The sequence below is a fragment of the Pristis pectinata genome, chromosome 7 (genome assembly GCF_009764475.1).
Source record: "Pristis pectinata isolate sPriPec2 chromosome 7, sPriPec2.1.pri, whole genome shotgun sequence".
NCBI lineage: Eukaryota > Metazoa > Chordata > Chondrichthyes > Rhinopristiformes > Pristidae > Pristis > Pristis pectinata.
Window position 1 is genome coordinate 22,530,199 of NC_067411.1, and position 19,867 is coordinate 22,550,065.

The following is a 19,867-nucleotide window of genomic DNA, read 5'->3' on the forward strand; positions in this document are numbered from 1 at the left end:
AAGGATAAAGTGTGAGGAACAGCACCTCATCTTCTCTCTGGCACGTTGCAGCCTTCCACACTCAATATTGAATCTTACAACAGATCACTTGCTTTTGCTGTCTGTGTCAGATCTAGTTATTTCCGCTGTAAGTCATCCATCTGTGACATTGGCTCATTTTTCCTCTATCCTTTAGCACAGGCTGATTTGCTGAGCATCTTCTACAGCCCCTTCCTTTGCCTGATACCCATCATCTCATCGCTTCAGTTCCAATGTTTTTCTCTCTGGCCAAATCAACCCAAAAACTTCTATGACTTAGCCCCACGTCCACCCTGACCACATTATTTGTTCTATCCACCTCTCCCCTCCACCTTCTTGGCAACATAAAACATAATTGTTTTCTCTCTTTCCCATTCAGATGAAGGGTCTTCAACCTGAAACATTAACTCTGTTTCTCTTTCCACTGATGTTGCCTGACCTGTGGAATATTCCTGGCATTTTCTGTTTTTCATACACAGTTTAGAGGCTGGACAACAAAGAACACTGGGAATGATAGAATGGTAGAAATCCCTTTTGCAGGTAGAAGAGATTAGTGTAATTAGGCATCATTGGCTTAATTAGTTTGGCTGAAGGGCCTGTTCCTGTGCTGTACTGTTCTAAATTCTAATGTGCCAGAGCCTGGAACTGGAGGATTGCAGAGACGTCAGTAGGTTTTAGAGTTGAAAAAAGCTTACAGAACCAGGGAAGTGAAAAGTATTTGAATACAAGAATTTTAAAATCAAACTGTTGCCAGACCACTGCAGGTCAATGCACAGGGATGATGGGTGATTGAGATTTAATGCAAGTTAGGATGTGGACAGCAGAGTTTTAAACATGTTCAAATATATGGGTGGTGTAAAGTAGGAGTCCAGCCAGGAAACACTTCATCAGTGCAGTATAAAGATAACAAAAGGATAGAAGATAATCAATTTATATTCTGCATTAACATAGTGCCTTTATTGTATCCCAGGGCTCTACACAGAAGTGTTAACAAACAAAATTCGATAGTGAGCCACATGAGGAGAAATGAGGATAAACAGGTGTTAAAAGGAATGGAGAGAGATAGAGAGGTGTAAGGTTACTGGAGGGAATTGTGCAGTTTAAGAGAAATAAAGTGTTTAGGGATGGAATTCCAGATCATAAGCACCAGATAGCTGAAGGCATGGTTGCTAATTTAAGACTGGAACGCTGTCTTATATTAGCTGCCATGCCTTCAACAATCCAGTACTTATGATCAAACTAGTCTTAAATTAAATAACGTTATTAACGTTAATTCTCACCTGGTTAAGTACCACCCAGTTTGGATCAATTTGTGCATCCCCTTCAGGATCAAGGACAACAGTCTGGTATGCTCTGAAATCCGTTAAAGTAACTTCTGCATTCTCAGGGCAAACATCTATTCTATCAATGATGGTGTCTTGATCAAAATCACCTTCACAAATGTCTCCAACTCCATCAACTAAGCAAGATAAGTAAAAGTTTTGTAATTGCAAAATGCACTTTTATCATTTTTCATAAGGCATGATAATTCACATTAACAGACTGTAATTGTTTAATTGATAACTATCAAAACATGTTATAGAAAAAAGCCACAAAAAACTGAGATTTGGATATCTTTTGAATTGAATAACTGTTTGTCAAGCTGACATAGGCCAGCATTCACAAGCAATTTCTTATTGCATGCAGAAATAGAAATTAAGTGCTTTCTATTCTAACAGTGGCAGATGCTGCTTGTAATGTAAATTAGCACAACCCAAGGAACAGCATCATTATTGCATAAAGATAGATGACAACTAAGGTCAAGGGTGAAGATCAGGAGCTTCCCATTTCATTTACTTCTACAACCTTCAAAGGCTTTGGCTAACCAATCACATCAATGTACGGACCCTGCACCACAAAGCAGCTCTACTGTTCTCTGGCTGCTGCAGTAACCAGGCAAAGGTTGGGGATATGCCCACCCAACTCTAGATTTTGCTCTTTTTAAAGAAAGTACAGATTTACTTAGTTGTGGTGTGATTTGATCTCACACTTCACATAGTGGTCTGGTCTGGAAGGTTAGATCACATGGAATCCAGGGTCAGCTAGCCAATTGGATACAATATTGGCTTGGTGGTAGGAGTCAGAGGGTGGTGGTGGAGGGTTCGTTTTCAGATTGGAGGCCTGTGCCAGGGATCAGTGGTGGGTCCCTTGTCCTTTGTCATATATATTCATGATTTGGATGAGAATATCGGTGGTATAATTAGTAAGTCTGTGGTGGTATAGTGGATGGTGAAGAAGTTTGTCTAAGGTTACAAGGGGAAAAAGAACAACTGTGAAAGTGAGAAAAGCGATGACAGATGGAATTTAACTCAGGTATGCAAAGAAATGCATTTTGGGAAGTTACCAAAGGTTAGGATATACACAGCAAAAGGCAGGGCCCTGGGGAATTTTGTGGAACAGAGAGACCTAGGGGTACAAATACATAGTTCCCTGAAAGAGGCAACACAGTTATACAGGGTGCTGAAGGTGGCGTTTGGCACGCTTGCTTTCATCGGTAGGGGCGTTGACTGCAAGATTGGGATGCCACGTTACAGCTGTACAAGATGTTGGTGAGGCCGCACTTGGAGTATAGTGTGCAGTTCTGGATGCTATATTATAGGGAGGATGTGATTAAGTCGGAGAGGGCGCAGAAAAGATTCAAAAGGATGTTGCCAGGACTGGAGGGCTTGAGTTATAACGAGAGACTGGGTAGGTTGGGACTGTTTTCCCTGGAGCGAAGGAGACTGAGAGGTGGCCTTGTAGAAGTTTATAAAACCATGAGGGGAATAGATCAGCTAGATAGTCACTGTCTTTTTCCCAGGGTAGGGGAGTCTAAGCCTAGAAGGCATGTTTAAAGTGAGAGGGGAAAGATTTAAAGGGGACATGAGGGTCAACTTTTTCCACACAGATGGTGGTGCGTATATGGAATGAGCTGTCAGATGAAATGGTAGAGGTGGGTACAATTCCAGCAGTTAAGAGACATTTGGCAGCTACATGGATAGGAAAGGTTTAAAGGGATATGGGCCAAATGCAGGCAAATGAGACTAGCCCAGACAGGCTCGCTGGTCGCCATGGATGAATTGGGCTGAAGGGCCTCTTTCCATTGCTGTATACCTTTGTGACTCTATGACCTCCTGGTCCAGGCTGCTGGATTCTAGTGCAGCATTACGTTGCAATCCTCTATAGAAATAACTGGGGATGACTTTATAATTGAATTTGTAATAGAAGCCTTATAAGAAGGCTTATACTCTGGTCACAGTGAGAAAATCAATAGCATTATATATCTGGAGGTTTTGCTGTGGTTAAGTAGAGCTCATGACATTTCAAAGTGTATCGGCCCAATTAGATTTCTCCGTTCCATACTTCAGCAGAGCAGAGCGTACATACTCACAGTTATCATCCTCCTGTCCTGGATTGGCTACCAGCCTACAATTATCTGGGCCAGGGGGGAAAACATCTGGAATTCCATCATTATCATCATCATCGTCACACTCATCTCCAAGCCCATCCTTATCTGTGTCGAGCTGGGAGCTGTTAATGATGGTGGGGCAGTTGTCATTGCTGTCTTGGTGCCCGTCTCCATCACTGTCAAAGAAAAACAAAACATTGGAACACAGCATCGTTTTAGCTAATGTGACCTTTTTCAATAATCTTTCCTTCATGCTTTTAAAGCTCTCTGTTGCTGTGCACCGAATAGCTGTTATATACTGTATATACCGTACATTTAACAGCATCAATCACATTTATAATACTAAAAGTAAAGATCCAGCTCTCAAACTGACTCATGCACACACACACACACACACACACACACACACACACACACACACACACACACACACACACACACACACACACACACACACACACACTTAAACAAATTCAATGAAATAGTAAACTTTGCCCAGGCAAATCTTGGTTTATTAGGTTATGCTCAGAGCTTTACCAGGATGGAAGCATTTCCCAATGGAGAGCATAATGGAAGCATCAACACATGTGGGAATTCAAGATTGCCCTGTTATAAAGTTATTATCTGTTGAAATGTTTAGCAAGATTTGTCAACAAATTGAATAATTTCCACTTTATTTAGGGAAGTTACACAAGGAATGGAAAATGTTACTGCTGCCACTGTGGTTTTAAAAGTTGTTAGACACTCTTGATACATGTGTGTTTTGAGCATTGAGTAACCAATCAAAACATTTGCATAGGTGGATTTTGAATCAATCCCACTGATATTTGACTATATTTACTGGAATAATTTTCCACCTCACAGAATGGAAATTACACACCAAGATCACAAATTTGGGTGGGTACTATGCACAGTTTTCCTGCAACAAGATTTCTTACATACAGATCTAGAGGAAGCACCTCCCACCAAGAAGCACAGTGCAAAAAGTTCCTCAAGAAAGATCCTCAAATATTGAAAAATTTGGTTCAAAAGCAACATACAGAGGTCCTGGTTCTAACATCAGCCTAAAAGGACTGCCAGATCTTACAAACTCTACCATCAGTATCAATGGCACACCCGTCAAACTCCTTCAATGATTTCTAAACACATCCAGAATAAAGGTGCTGATAAAAATGATCAAATTCAAAGCAGTTTAGCTCTTATGTAGGCCCCAAATTCCCCTAGGGATTTTCCAGACATATCACTGACTGATCAGTGGAATTCCCAGGGAACAGTGTTAGTGACATTTTCAGTCATAGGTTCCAGCAATCTGCTGCTGAAGTTATGGCAGGGGATCAAGGAGCACACAAACTCATTTTCATTTTCTGATGATCATTACCTGATAATGAAACTTCAATAGCATTTATTTTTCTTTAAATTATTATTAATGTTTTCATAATGACATTTAGGATTAAAATATATTAAAATATATTTTTTAATTGACAAACGTTTTAATTATATTAAAATACAGTGACTGCACCTTACACATTGGTTACTGCACTGGAGCAAACATTTAACTAATCACCATCTATTAGCACGGTGGTGTAGCAGTTAGCGTAACACTTGACAGCGCCAGTGACCCGGGTTCAATTCCGGCCACTATCTGTAAGGAGTTTATACGTTCTCCGTGTCTGCATGGGTTTCCTCCGGGTGCTCCGGTTTCCTCCCACATGCCAAAGACGTACGGTTTAGGAAGTTGTGGGCATAATATGTTGGCGCCGGAAGCGTGGCGACACTTGCAGGCAGCCCCCATAACATTCTATGCAAAAGATGCATTTCAATGTGTGTTTCAATGTACATGCGACTAATAAAGATACCTTATCTAGTACAGACTATCCACTAACTCAGGCTGTGGTATTAAGATAAATAATTTAATGTCCTCCGTTAAATAACAGAAACATGCATGATATGAAGTGTTTGATAAGACTGCCACGTCAGCTACTAGATTATAACGTTAAAAGCGGCTACCTTTCCTTATCAAGACAAGGCAGTACATTTCAGTTTCATAACAAGATATCTGATCATACAACTAACAAAGTACCTGTCTTGATTTGTATCACAGGAATCTCCAACAAGATCATTGTCAATGTCTGACTGCGAACAGAAAAACAACAGTGGGTGTTAGTGGAAAAGGAAACAGGTCATAAACCTCTCTACTTATAAAGGAGAGCAGTTGTTCTGTCTTCACAGTATGATGTATACAATCCCACACAAACTGATGCAGATTACAATTCGAGAAACTAATTAACAGGAGCAATTAGAAAAACAAAGCTTTATTTTCCACCAACAGATCGAGGCATTTCTGGAACATGACATCAGAAGGAAATCCTTGAGTAAAGTGATATGACTACATTTTCTCCAAAATACAGTTTCTCACTTTGATAATTATTATCTGTTGGCAATGATCTAAATATACACTTTACACAGATGGAGGCCATTAGGCCCAACTATGCAGGATCTCAGACCATCCCCATCCATTCCATTCCCCCACTATTTCCCTGTAGCCTATTCTTCTCAGATGCCCATAAACCTCCCTCTGATTCTCCTGCCATCCACCTGCTTCAGGGGAAATTCACAGTAGCCAATTAACCCTACAAAATAGCATGTCTTTGGGACGTGGGATGAAACCAGAGCACCTGAGGGAAACCAATGCTGTTGCAAGGAGAACAGTTAAACTCCACACAACCAGCACCCAAGGTCAGAATCCACCATTCTATCATTAAAACCAAACAAGGGGATCAAACCTTGTTCAATGAGGAGTACAGAAGGTCAGGTTGGGAGCAACCACCAGGTACACCTATAAGTAGGATGCCAAACTGTTGAAGCTGCAACACAGCATTCCATATGTGCCAAACAGTTTTAAAAAAAAAACTTAAATCAAACAGAGATAAAAGACCCCACAATTAAAGGATCAGAAAGTTCCACAGTCCTGTTGCACCTAATAATGATTGGTGGTGGAAAAATTAAACAAGAAACAGGAGAAGATTCCAAGCCCCTCCTCAGTGATGGTGGGGCCCAGCATATGAGTGTTAAAGACAAGGCTGAAGCATTCACAAACATGTTTAGCCAGAATTGTTTGGATGATCCATCTCAGATTCCTCTTGCGATCCCCACAGAAGCCAATTTTTTTCACATTCAAGAGATGTGGGCTTCACAGGCTGAGACAGCATTCTATTGCATCCCTAGTTACCCTTGAGAAGGTGGTGGTGAGCTGCCTTCTTGAACAGCTGCAGTCCTTGAGGTATGGGTATACCCACAATGCTGTTAGAGAGGGAGTTCCAGGATTTTGACCCAGCGGCGGTGAAGGAACAGTGATGTATTTGCAAGTCTGAATGGTATATGGCTTGGAGGGCCATTCCATGTGATGTCAAGTGATGGCTGAAAGCACTGGATACCTACCTCTGACTAGGGTGTTCCTGAACACTTAATGCACTGAAATTTATCTGACAATGTGGGAAATTACCCAGATATGTTGTGCTCACAAAAAGGACAAATCCAGTCTAGCTAATGATCACGAAGTCCCAATTTGGTTTTTGCCAAGACCATTCAGCCCCAGAACTTATTATACTTCGTCCAAATATGGACTAATGAGTTGAATTCCAGAAGTGAGGTGTAGATGAGAGTGATTGCACTTTCTATTAAAGTGGTATTTGACTATGTGTGGCACCAAACAGCCCTGATAAAACTGAAATCAATGGGTATTAATGGGAAACCATACCCTTGGCTGGAGTCATTCCTTGCATAAAGGAAGATGCTAATGGTTGTTGGAGGTCAATCATCCAAGCCCCAGGACATCACCACAAGAGCCCCTCTGGGCAGTGTCCTAGGCACACCCATCCTCAGCTGCTTCATCAATAACTTCTTCCCATCATAAGGTCAGAAGCGAGGATGTTCATTTATCTTTGCGCAATGTTTAATTCCATTCACAGTTCCTCAATAAATAAAGCAGCCTGTGCAAGACCTAGCAACATTCGGGCAAGGGTTGATAAGTGACAAGTAACATTCACACTAGAGAAGTATCAGACAATGACCATCTATAACAAGAGAGAGTCTAGCCACCTACTTTGATATTTAATGACATCACCATACCTCAGTATCAACATCCTGCGTGGTAACCATTGACCAGAAACTCAACTGGCCCAGCCATATAAATACTGGGCTACAAGAGCAGGCCAGAGGCTGGCTATCCTGTGGTGAATGACTCACCTTCTGACATACAAAAGCCTTTCCAATATTTACACAGCACAAGTCAGGAGTATAGTGGAATACTCTCCATTTACCAAGATGAATGCAGCTCCAACAAGAGGTTCAACACCATCCAGACAAAGCAGTCTGCTTTACTGGTGTCCTAGCCATCACCTTAGACATTCATCCCTCCAGCACCGACACACAACAGCTGCAATGTTTACCATCTACTAAACAGCACTCAATTTCTCGCCGAGGCATCTCCAACAGGACCTCTGAAACCCATGATCTCCACTGCCAAAAAGGACAAAGGCAACTGGGGCATAGATACACCCCATTTTGCATTCTACACAGGATAATGACAAGCCTGGTCCATCAGACCTGGTTAGGGTTGATCACATCAGGACAGCTGTCACAAGCATCTCCAACACCATCGTTATCCTTGTCCTTCTGGTCCACGTTGGGAACTCTCTGGCAATTGTCCAAGAAATTTTTTATGCCTGTAGGAAAAAAAAGCAAATATAACCAAAAGGCATTCATCACCATTGAAAACAAAGAAACATGCAGATGCTGGAAATCTGAAATAAAATCAAAGAATGCTAGACTACTCAACAGATCGGGCAGTATCTGTGGAAAGAGAGAGGGCCACTTTAATTTACCATCACACTCCCATTCTGACCTTTCTGTCTGTGGCCTCCTGCACTGCAATAGCCAAAAAAAAATCATCAGCTTCTAGTTTTTGTAGGAGGGGTAACTAGGAGTGACCTTGTTGATGTGAGGTAAATGGTAAAGAAAGATCAGTGTGGAAAATTACTTCAAACTAGATTACCAGATTCAGAGATGGAGGTGCGGAGCCAAGTTCGTTAAGGACAAATTTAAGTATAAGGAAACTCTTCTAATGGTCTTTCACAAAGAGAGGCATGGAGGGGCTGGGGATGGGAGCAGGGGCTGTGGTACAGAATTTTAACTCTACGCCACCAGGAATGGAACTGGGGCTTTCAACTTCCCTGTTTCCTTTGGATTTCTGCTGGTCACTGCAGCCCACAGTTGAAAGTTAGTCAGGGACCACTATGTCAATGGGATCTCAAGTAGATTTTAACCTGGAGACACAGGAGACTGCAGATGCTGGAAGTTGGAGCTACAAACAATCTGCTGGAAGAACTCAGTGAGTCGAGCAGCATCTGTGGGAGGAAAGGAATTGTTGACGTTTCGGGTTGAAACCCTGCATCAGGACTGAGAGTGGAGAGGGGAGATGGCCAGTATAAAGAGGAGAAGGAGAGTGGTGAGAAAGGATTCTGAGATGAATGGTGGACTGAAGAGGGGTGTAAGATGACAGGCAGCTACTGCCAGGTAGGGGAGGTGAGCGGGGGTGGAGTCAGGAGACAGTGGCAGGTGAATGATAGATGGAGTGAGATAAAGTGAGAGAGGAAAAGGGGAAAAACATAGATGGAGCAAGCGTGAAGATGGGAGACAGTTTCTGGTTTTAACCTGGGCCTTGACTGTGACATTGTGTGAACATGGTGCTGGGCAGATGAGGAGGCTCTTCAAGGTAATCAAAGTCTTTCTTTTTGATGGATAGGGAGGGGTAAATGTATGGTGTCCTCTCTTCCTCTGCTCTGGACTCCTTGCTGTCCATCCTGGAGTTGTTTAGATAAGGAATGATCGTCTTACTAGGGAAACATTTTGAATAGAGTCATGGAGTTAATACAGGACGGAAACAGGCCCTTCAGTCCAACTCATCCATGCTGACCAAGGTGCCTTCTGACCTAGTCCCATTTGTCTGCATTTGGCCCATATATGTCAAAACCTTTTCTATCCATGTACATGTCCAAATGTCTTTTAAACATTGTAATTGTACCAGCATCTGCCACTTCCTCCGGCACCTTATTCTAGATATGCACCACCCTCTGTCTGAAAAAGTTGCCTCACAGGCCCCTTTAAATCTTTCCACTCTCACCTTAAACCTGGGATCTCTAGTTTTAGACTCCTCTACCCTGGGAAAAAGACTGTGATGGTCCACCTCATCTATGCTCCTCATGATTTTATAAACCTTTACAAGGTCACCCCTCAGGCTTCTTTACTCCAGGGGAAACAGCCCCAGCCTATCCAGTCTCTCGTTATAATCAAGCCCTCCAGTCCTGGCAACGTCCTTGTGAATCTTTTCTGCACCCTCTCTAGCTTAATCGCATCCTTCCTACAGTGCAGTGACCAGAACTGCACACCGTACTCCAAATGTTTTCTCAACAACAACTTGAACAGCTGTAATATGACATCCCAACTCTTGTATTCAGTGCCCCATCTGATGAAGGCAAGCCACATGCCTTCTTTATCACTTTGTCTACCTGCATAGCCACTTTCAGAGAGCTGGGTACTTGTACCCCAGGGTCTTGCTGTTTTACATCACTCCCCAGGGACATGTCATTTACTGTGTAACTCCTGCCCAAGTTTGTTCCCAAATGCATCACTTCGCTCTTGTCTGAGTTAAATTCAATCTGCTATTCCTTTGCCCACTTTCCCAGTTGATCCTGTTGTAACCTTAGATGACCTTTTCTCACTGTTCACAATACCACCAATTCTGTCATCCACAAACTTACTAATTATGTCACCTACATTTTCATCCAAGTCATTAATAAATATGACAAACAACACAGCACCGATCTCTGCGGCACACCACTGGTCACTGGCCTCCAATCTGAAAAACCCTCCACCACCACTCTTTGACTCCTTCCACAAGCCAATTTTGTATCCAATTGGCTAGCTCACCTTGGATCCCTTGTGAGTTCACCTTCCAGACTAGCCCATCATGTGGGACCTTGTCAAAAACCTTACTAAGGTCCAGATAGCCAATGTCCACCACCCTGCACTTGTCAATCCTCTTGGTCACCTCTTCAAAAAACTCAACCAAATTCATGAGACACAATTTCCCATGGACAAAACCATGCTGACAATCCCTAATCAATCCTTGCCTTTCCAAGTGCAGATAGATCCTGTCTCTCAGAATCCCCTCCAGTAACTCTTCCACCACAGATGTTAGGCTAACCAGCCTGTAGTTACCTGACTTGTCCTGGCAGCCCTTCTTAAATAAAGATACAATATTAGCCACCCACCAGTCTTCCTGTACCCATATAGCCTTGCTGGACGTCTCCCCAGAAATATCCTAAGTACTGCCATGATGTTCTCCCTAATCAAAAAACACAGTTCCCCTCCTCTCTTATCTTTAACTCTGTCATGCCTGCTGCATCTGTAGCCTGGAACATTGAGCTGCCAGTTCTGCCCATCCCTCAACCATGTTATTGTAATTAATATCACAATTCCATGTGTCTATCCATGCCCTGAGCTCATCTGCCTTCCCTGTCAGGCATTAAAATAAATGCAGTTTAGGCTATCAGACCTTCCTTGCTCCCTGCCCTGTCCCTGCCTGCCTTGCTTACTGGACTTGCCCACTTTAATTTCTATATTTGTCTCAACTTTCTCATCTGCCACATTACTACATTGGGTCTGTTGAATAGTTGATTTGTGTTGGTGCAAATTGAATTCCTTGACTATATTTGCTGTGAACATATGGGCAATGACATTTTCATTAGAACTAGTGGCCCAACCCTAACCCTAACTCTATGATAAGACCTGAAACACTAGGATTTGTTTGGTGGGAGATTAAAATGCATCATCAGGATCTACAATGACAGGGAATGGATGAACAAGCAAGCATGTGAACAATCAGCATTGCTGTGATATGTTGAATGTTTCTATGAGATAAATACTAACCATCTCCATCCATGTCATCATCGCAGGCATCACCTTTCCCATCACTATCTGTGTCTCTTTGATCATTGTTAATTGATAATCGACAGTTGTCACAAGCATCACCATAGTTATCTTCATCAGTATTTAGTTGATTAATGTTACGGACCAGCACACAATTATCCTGAAGAGAGAATCAGAATTTCATTGTAAATGTTAGGACATAGAAAGGTTACAGCTCACTTCTCCTGTCAGTTCCAAGACTGCAGCAACCAGGGAACAGCTTACGCACTGCAACAACCCTCCTCCGCTTGGATAGAGTTGTTGGCCCAAGCTTCAACTGAACCACTGTGAGGTTAGCTAAGCTGCTTTGCATCATGCATGTCACCCCAGGCAGAATGACCTGGTGGCATCTTTTCCCTCTGCAGGTAGAGTTGGCTGTTGGTTCACAGGGTACTCATCTGCCCATTGACAGGTCTTTGTCATAGAGGTATAGTACAGAAATGGGCCCTTTGGCCCATCATGTCCATGCCAACCTACTTGTCCATTTACACCTATCCGCTTGAGTGCATTAAGTCCATGTTCTTCTATGCCTTGTCGATTTAAGTGTCTGTCTGGACATCTCTTAAGCATAATGACTGTATCTGATTCTACTATCTCTTCTGGTAGCAAGTTCCAAATATCAACTACTCTCTGTGTAAAAAACTTTCCCCTCAAATCCCCTTTAAAACTCCTTCCTCACATCTTAAACCTATGTCCTTTTGTTTTTGATACCCTGGCCACGGGAAAAAAATTTCTGACTCTCTACCCTACCTTGTCATTTTATATACCCCTATCAGGGCATCACTCAGCCTCCTTCGCTCTGGAGAAAACAGGCCAAGCCTATCCAGTCTTTCCCCATAACTGAAGTCCCCCAATTCGGGCAACTCATCCTGGTGAATCTCCTCTGCACTCTCTCCAGTGCAACCACATTCTGCTGATAGTGTAGTGAGCAGAACTGCGCACAATACTCCAAGTGCGGTCTAATCAGCTTTTTGTAAAGTTGTAACATAACTTCACAACTTCTATATTTTCTGGGGGTACAAGACTTCTATATTTCATGCCCTGACAAGCACACCAGATGCCTTTTTCACCACTTTTTCTACCTATGCTGCCACTTTCAGAGAACTATGGACTTGAACACCGAAAACCCTCTGTTCATCAACATTCCTAGTGCCCTACCATTTACTGTATACGTCTTACCCCTATTTGGCTTCCCAAAACAGTATACTTGTTTGAGAAGGGATTGACAACAGGTGGCTCCTGCACTATCTGCCTGCACTCATTGCCCTTCCTGGCAGTCACCCATCTTCTTTCTTTCGGTATTTATGGTGTGACTAACTCATTAAATGTACTGTCTATGACATTTTCCACCTGCCATGTTTGCAGCTCCATTGAGTATCCACACATCGTCCTCACCTGGGCTAGCCCAAATGCAGCATTAACTTAGTTACTGACAACTGGCGATGGAAAAGGCTGTACTTGTTAACATGTTACCAGACAGCAGAGCAAGAGAGGCTTGACCAGATGGGATCATTCATCTTAACCTTTCAAATATCCCATCACTGCATTTAGATTATTTCTTTTAATTTTTAGTCTAGCAATATTTCTAAATGTAGATGTAAACAAAGATGACCAGCCGGATGGATAATCTACACAGCCTGGAAAATACTTTGTTGGACCTCTTCTCATTGCATTAATTTGTGGTCTACTAGGAAGTGCAGTGCAATGAGAAGAGGTCTAACAAGGTATTTCCTTTTCACAGGGTGACGACAATTTGTTCTGTAACAAGTTTTATCCAGTCCAAAATGGTGGGGGTGAAATCAGTCTTTGAGTGGATATTGGTTCCCCTCCGAGTTCAGATGCAACCTGCCTTCTTGTTCGGGTCCCACCTGCCCCAGAAATGGTCCCAATGCCAAAGTTTAATCTCACTCCTGACGAATTTGCTACTCTGAAGCAAGAGGTTATGATATCGCTCTGCTGAGCCTCTGACTCTTTTGCTTCTATACTTCACAGGTGCAGTTCAACAAGTGAAATATTTTACAGATTGGAGGGTAGAGAAATTAAATGGAAACTAAAGAGCTGTATATAATACAGGTTCTCCCCAGGTTACGAACACCTGACATGTACACCCCATCATACGAAAGAGTGTTTGGGAGACAAGCGGGGTGGATTTGCTGGCTGCTGCAGGGCTGAAGGCATCTTCTGCCATGTGGCAAATCGGTTGGCAGCAATATCTAAATGCTTCTGTTAAATGCACAGGTTTGACTATACGTTGTCCTTGGTTGGCCTGTGTTTCTATTTCAATATATTGCTGGGCATCTGCATTTCTGACTTGCGAACTGTTCAGGTTAGCAATATTTCTCAGAAAAAGAACCCTATCGTAATCTGGGGAGGATAAGATAAGATATCTTTATTAGTCACATGTACATCGAAACACACAGTGAAATGCATCTTTTGCATAGAGTGTTCTGGGGGCAGCCCGCAAGTGTCACCACACTTCCGGGGCCAACATAGCATGCCCACAACTTCCTAACCCGTACGTCTTTGGAATGTGGGAGGAAACCGGAGCACCCAGAGGAAACCCACGCAGACAAGGGGAGAACATACAAACTCCTTACTGACAGCAGCCGGAATTGAACCTGGGTCGCTGGCGCTGTACAGCATTATGCTAACTGCTACACTACCATGACTTGTAGGGCATCAAGGTTTAAACTACTAAAGACCAGATCGTAAGTTCTCCCTAAAACTTCTCTTTCCGCTCCTCTAAGATGCTCCCAAAATTCTATTTCTTTGACTGAGTTTTTGGCTTCCTACCCCAATATCTCAATAAATTCTTTGTGAAGCACCCTGGGATGATTTACTGTGTTAAATTCGAATGCACGTTGCTGTTATTATTGAACTGGGGATGGATTTGAATAATTGACTCCTTTCTTTATGTAAGACACCCTCAGGAAGCCCAACTCTTGTCACTCCCAGGGCTACATATCAGTGAATGGGATCCTGCATGAAAGCAGGCAATGAGCAGTGAGTAAAGACTTTGAGCCTTGTTGATGCATAATTGATGAACCCTCTTAAATTGTTAAGGGGAAGAAACTCTACAAAGCTAAGATGTCCAGACAAATGAAAAACATTAATTATTGAAATAATGGACTGACTAATGGAATAGAATAGGAGTAAGGGTGCTGATTACACTTTTTAATAGTCCCCTTTTAATAGATAGAATTGACAGTGCAGTCACAGAGCCAGTGGAACAAATTCTTTCAAGTTCAACCCCAGGTCATGTGTCTCATCCAAGCCCTCTCAAACGTAAACTTCTGGACAGCCTTCTTGCTGACGTGGACCAGATTAACTGGCTCTTTATGAGGGTTAGTCACTAGCCAGGCCGACATCCACACAACCTGGGGTTTGTAAAGCTGCTTCCAGGTTTCCCAGCTAATGCCTGAGATTGTCATGACCCAAGGCTGAACCTGACTGAATTTGTTCCAGTCACTATCATTGCATGCTGTGACTGCTTAGCAGGTTCATTCTGTTCTGACAGCACTATTGCGCACACATATTCTGTGCTCCAAAATTCTCTATATCATTCCCCTACTTTCTCATAGCAAATGCTGCAAATAATGGCATTGATTTTTCTCCCATTTCGATGTAGATTCTTAAAGTTTGTTCACGCGGTTCTTACAAGCACAACCCCAAAACAGCTCTGACAGAAAGAAATGCAATAGCGCTTGCAAAAATGATAAAGGAAACTTTATTATTGCAGCAAAAAGCAGTTAGCAAAGAAAACATTAATCTGTAAACATTACTCAGGTAAATTTTTGCAATTTGCAATCTAGGTCTGGGCTTTTTATGATAGAAAAATATCTAATAATATGGATACTGAGATCAATGCAGTTAACTTTATTTTCTGCACATTCACTCACCAGCCCTTCATTATCACCCAAAAAAAAATCTGAGGATCCTTACCTAACAACAATGTAGAAGTCCCTCCATCTGTTGCAGTGTGGTTCAAGCTCACCACAACTTTAAGGCAACTAAAGATAACGTCTTGCTTGTGACATTAATATCCCAAGATTGAATTAGAAAAATAGTAGGGGCTGCATTGAATTTTGCAGCTGAATCCTTGACACATCCTCCCATTATTCGAACACAGCACTATGAATGCTACTTGCAAATTCTTCCTCAATTTGAAAACAACATGGTAGATTTCATTCATATTATTCTGGGAATAAAGGACTGCCTGAGTCAAGGCATGAAGGAAGATCAGGCTGAAAGATTCACCTTCCTTTCACAGAGAGTATACAGGTCCTTCCCGGGTTACGGCAGGGTTCTGTTCCTGTGAACTGTTTGTAACCCAAACAGTTTGCAAGTTGGAAATGTGGCCACGAACCAAGTTCCCACCCTGTAGAAGATGCCCGCAGCCCTGCAGCAGCTGGTAAGTCCATCCCACTGGTCTCCCAAACCCTCCTTCATTTGTATGGGCTGTACCTAGGTCGTGTGCTTTAAGCTGGGGAGGACCTGTACTATTATCTTTCTGGTCAAATCAATGGAGAGAAGATCCAAGAGGCTTGATTAGAGATGCAGCCTTCCCCTGCTGATTATTCTACATATGTTGTGTTCAACCAACTATTTACATCCAAGTGAAATAAGAGAAAAGTCTGACCAGGTATCTGCTCATGGCCAGAATGAATAATAACTTTCATTTGTATAAGTTTTGGAAGAGAAAAGCATCCCTTGGTGTGACACAACCGTACGAGGAAAGCAAAGTGAATGGGCATCCAGCCAAAGCAGTGAATGTTATGAGCAGTAACTAAACCTCAGTCAAAGAATTGGATTTTAAGGTCAATACTAATAGAGGAGAGGGATATTAGTAGGTGGTTAGGTTCAGAAAATAAATTCCAAACCTAAATATACTACTTGGGGGTTGGAAGGAACAGACTACATAGGAAGCTGGAGGCAGAGGAATTGAGAGCTTTAGAACAGAGAACATTACAGCACAGTACAGGCTCTTCAGCCCACGATGTTGTGCTGACATTTTGTCCTGCTCTGAGATCTATCTAACCCTTCCCTCCCACATAGCCCTCCATTTTTCTATCATTCATGTGCGTATCTAAGAGTCTCTTAAATGTCCCTAATGTATCTGCCTCCACCACCTCTGCCGACAGCGCATTCCACGCACCCACCACTCTCTGTGTAAAAAGCTTGCCTCTGACATACCCCCATACCTTCCTCTAATCACCTTAAAGTTATGACCCCTTGTGTTAGCCAACTTTGCCCTGGGAAAAAGTCTCTGACTGTCCACTTGATATATGCCTCATCACCTTGTACACCTCTATCAAGTCACCCCTCATCCTCCTTCACTCCAAAGAGAAAAGCCCTAGCTTGCTCAACCTATCCTCATACGACATGCTCTCCAATCTAGACAGCATCCTGGTAAATCTCCTCTGCACCTTCTCCAAAGCTTCCACATCCTTCCTACAATGAGGCGAACAGAACTGAACACAATACTCCAAGTGTGGTCAAACCAGAGTTTTATAGAGCTGCAACATTACTTCACAGCTCTTGAACACAATGCCCCAACTAATGAAGGCCAACACACCATATGCCTTCTTAACAACCCTATCAACCTGCGCAGCAACCTTGAGGGATCTATGGACGTGGACCCCAAGATTCCTTTGTTCCTCCACACTGTTAAGAGTCTTGCCATTAACCTTGTATTCTGCCTTCAAATTCAATCTTCCAAAGTGTATCACTTGACAATTTTTCAGGTTGAACTCCATCTGCCACTTCTCAGCCCAGCTCTGCATTCTGTCAATGTCCTGTTATAACGTATAGCAACCTTCTACACTATCCACAACACCAACAACCTTTGTGTCATCTGCAAACTTACTAACCCACCCTTCCACATCCTCATCCAAGGCATTTATAAAAATCACAAAGAGCAGGGGTTCCAGAACAGATCCCTGCGGAACACCACTGGTCACTGGCCTTCAGGCAGAATACGCTCCAGGTACCACCACCCTCTGTCTTCTATGGGCGACCCAATTCTGAATCCACTCAGCCATGTTTCCCTGGATCCCATGCCTCCTGACTTTCTGAATGAGCTTTCCATGAGGAACCTTATCTGTTAGAGTTTTTGTAGCACCAGAGAAAGTTACAAACACTTGAAGGAGCAAGGCAATGAGTAAAGTTATAGAAAAGGAAGAGAATTTTAAAACTTAATAATTAGGAGACCAGGGGGCCATGAAACTTAATGGGTGGTGACTCAGGAGGGCTTCATGTGACTGGATACTGGTAGCAGAGCTTCAGAGCTTCAGATGAGCTGAAACTGGGAGAGGATGGAAGGCAGGCCAGGCGACTACTGAAATAGTCATTGGTGGTTCCAGAGAGAAATAGGAAAGAGGGTGGTTGGAGTTTGGAACACACTGCCTGAGGGGGTGTTGGAGGCAGCTACACTAACATTGTGAATCTATTAGGGAAGATTAAGGCAAAATTGATTTTGGCAGAAATGGATAATTTAGTTGATTTACTATTATTCTCTGCTGGTTAAGGGGGAGGGACATTTTTGTACATTGTGCTTTGGAAACGGAAGTTGACATGAGCAGATATTTTGACCGTTTTCCATCTATCGCACTTAGCTTTACAAGGTCAATTAGGCACATGTTTAGTGGGCAATGGGAGGTGAAGATGAAGCCCATTTTTTCATTAATTCGATTGTTGCTGTAATGCCTTTAACGAATCTCTCGAGCTACAGATCGCAGTCAGCTTCATCTGACTGTTTATATTTTTAAGCACGTACCTGCACATTGAAAATGCCATCTCCATCTGCATCGTCGTCACAAGCATCACCTGCTCCATCACCATCAGCATCTTCTTGCCCAGAATTAGGAACAAATATGCAGTTATCCTGAGGTGAAGAAAAAAATAAGAAAAAATTACATTTAATTGAAATTTTAATTTTAAGTTACTTGGAATGTTTGACTTCAGTATGAAGAAAGCAACACAAATCAGAAGAATAAAAACACTATTAGGAAGTTTCCCCATCTATCCATCCACAACAACAGGGACAATTTGGAGTTCTGTATTACTCATTCTGCACCTGCTAGCTCACCATCCAGATATACTACAGTTTACATACTTGGTTTTAGGTGGATGCCTGAGAAAAAGTGTCCAAAAGGTTTTGTATCAAACCTCACCTAAATCAAAGAGCTGGATAGGATAGGCAATAAAAACTGAGAGAAATGCTTATTTTTAGGTATTCCCATCGATTTTCAGAAGCAAAGGCTTTTGGCTATTGGACTTGGATAAGAGCCAGAAGGACTTACAGCTGCCTGTCCTCAATCCTGCATGTAGCCTGCAACAAAGTTTAAATGTCTGTACCCATTTCCCAGGCTACAGCTCAGCCACAGCTTGTGCCTGCTGGGATACGTTAGATCCAAACAAACACACATGTTCAACTCAGGCCGGACAGTGTACATTTGGATGGGTTTAGTCCAGCCTGCAATGAGCTAACAGTCAGAGGAAAGTTGACTGTGCATTACTCAGTCTGAACATTGTATTTCCCTTGAAGTTAGAGAGAAGTCTTTGATTGCCAACTTCCACTTTGGTTTTCTTCAATAACTAACTTCCATGAAAATGAAGAATTACTTGCTTGCCATTTGCTAGATCTGCAGCAGTTAAAGCAAATGAGTAAAGAAAACTGGAAGAGAAACTGAACTTGTGATGTCAAGCTTTATTTTTGTTCTCTTCCTATCAGCTGCTTCCTCTGGTTCTGCTGCCATTTGGTATAACCTAAAATCAGAGAGTGCTGGACATGTTCAACAGGTCAGGCAGCATTGTGGATAAAGAAACAGAGTAATATTTGAGATCAAGTTAATACTTTATAAGCAAGTACAGGGAAAGTACTGAGTTGGTGTTGGGGATGCAAATAGTAACGTAATGGTGCAAAGTGTAACGAGGAGTGGTAAGGGGAAAAGTAAAGAAAGAAATGATGGGTCAAGTGAAAATGTGATTGGCAGAAGAAGGATCTTTACCAGCACTCACTACCCAAAAAAAAATGGGAGCAACATTTATAACCTAAAGTTGTTAATCTCAATGGTGAGCATCAAATATTTCTTCTCCTTTTAGTTTATATTTTCCCTCAGAGTACAGTAATTACATATTCAAATAACTAAGTAAAACATTACATTGGACATCATTGTGTGGATTCAAGCTTCCATAAAGTTGCTAATCTGATCTCTGTGATCAAAAGTTGAACCCCAACCCTCAAGAACTCCTGGGACTGAAGAAAGTGCTTTGAGAACAAGAGTTTGTTAGAATTCCACCCAACTGGAGCTGACTAAACTCCAGGTCTTTTATCTTTACTGAAGCCCTAGGTAGTAGCCCAAGATCCATGCTGGGATCGAGCACCTTCCCAAA

General features: G+C 42.4%; 1 protein-coding gene across 1 annotated transcript in view; it reads right to left on the minus strand.

Annotated features, from left to right (window-relative positions):
• The window catches only part of thbs4a (thrombospondin 4a), an 83,454-nt gene that overhangs the window by 18,617 nt on the left and 44,970 nt on the right, over positions 1-19,867 (minus strand). Inside the window, exons 12-17 of the mRNA XM_052019200.1 lie at positions 18,249-18,356; positions 11,435-11,594; positions 8,051-8,169; positions 5,526-5,578; positions 3,428-3,621; positions 1,299-1,477 (exon numbers count right to left, since the gene is read on the minus strand). Of these exons, the coding sequence (XP_051875160.1) occupies positions 1,299-1,477; positions 3,428-3,621; positions 5,526-5,578; positions 8,051-8,169; positions 11,435-11,594; positions 18,249-18,356 (813 nt within the window). The remainder of the gene's footprint in view (positions 1-1,298; positions 1,478-3,427; positions 3,622-5,525; positions 5,579-8,050; positions 8,170-11,434; positions 11,595-18,248; positions 18,357-19,867) is intronic.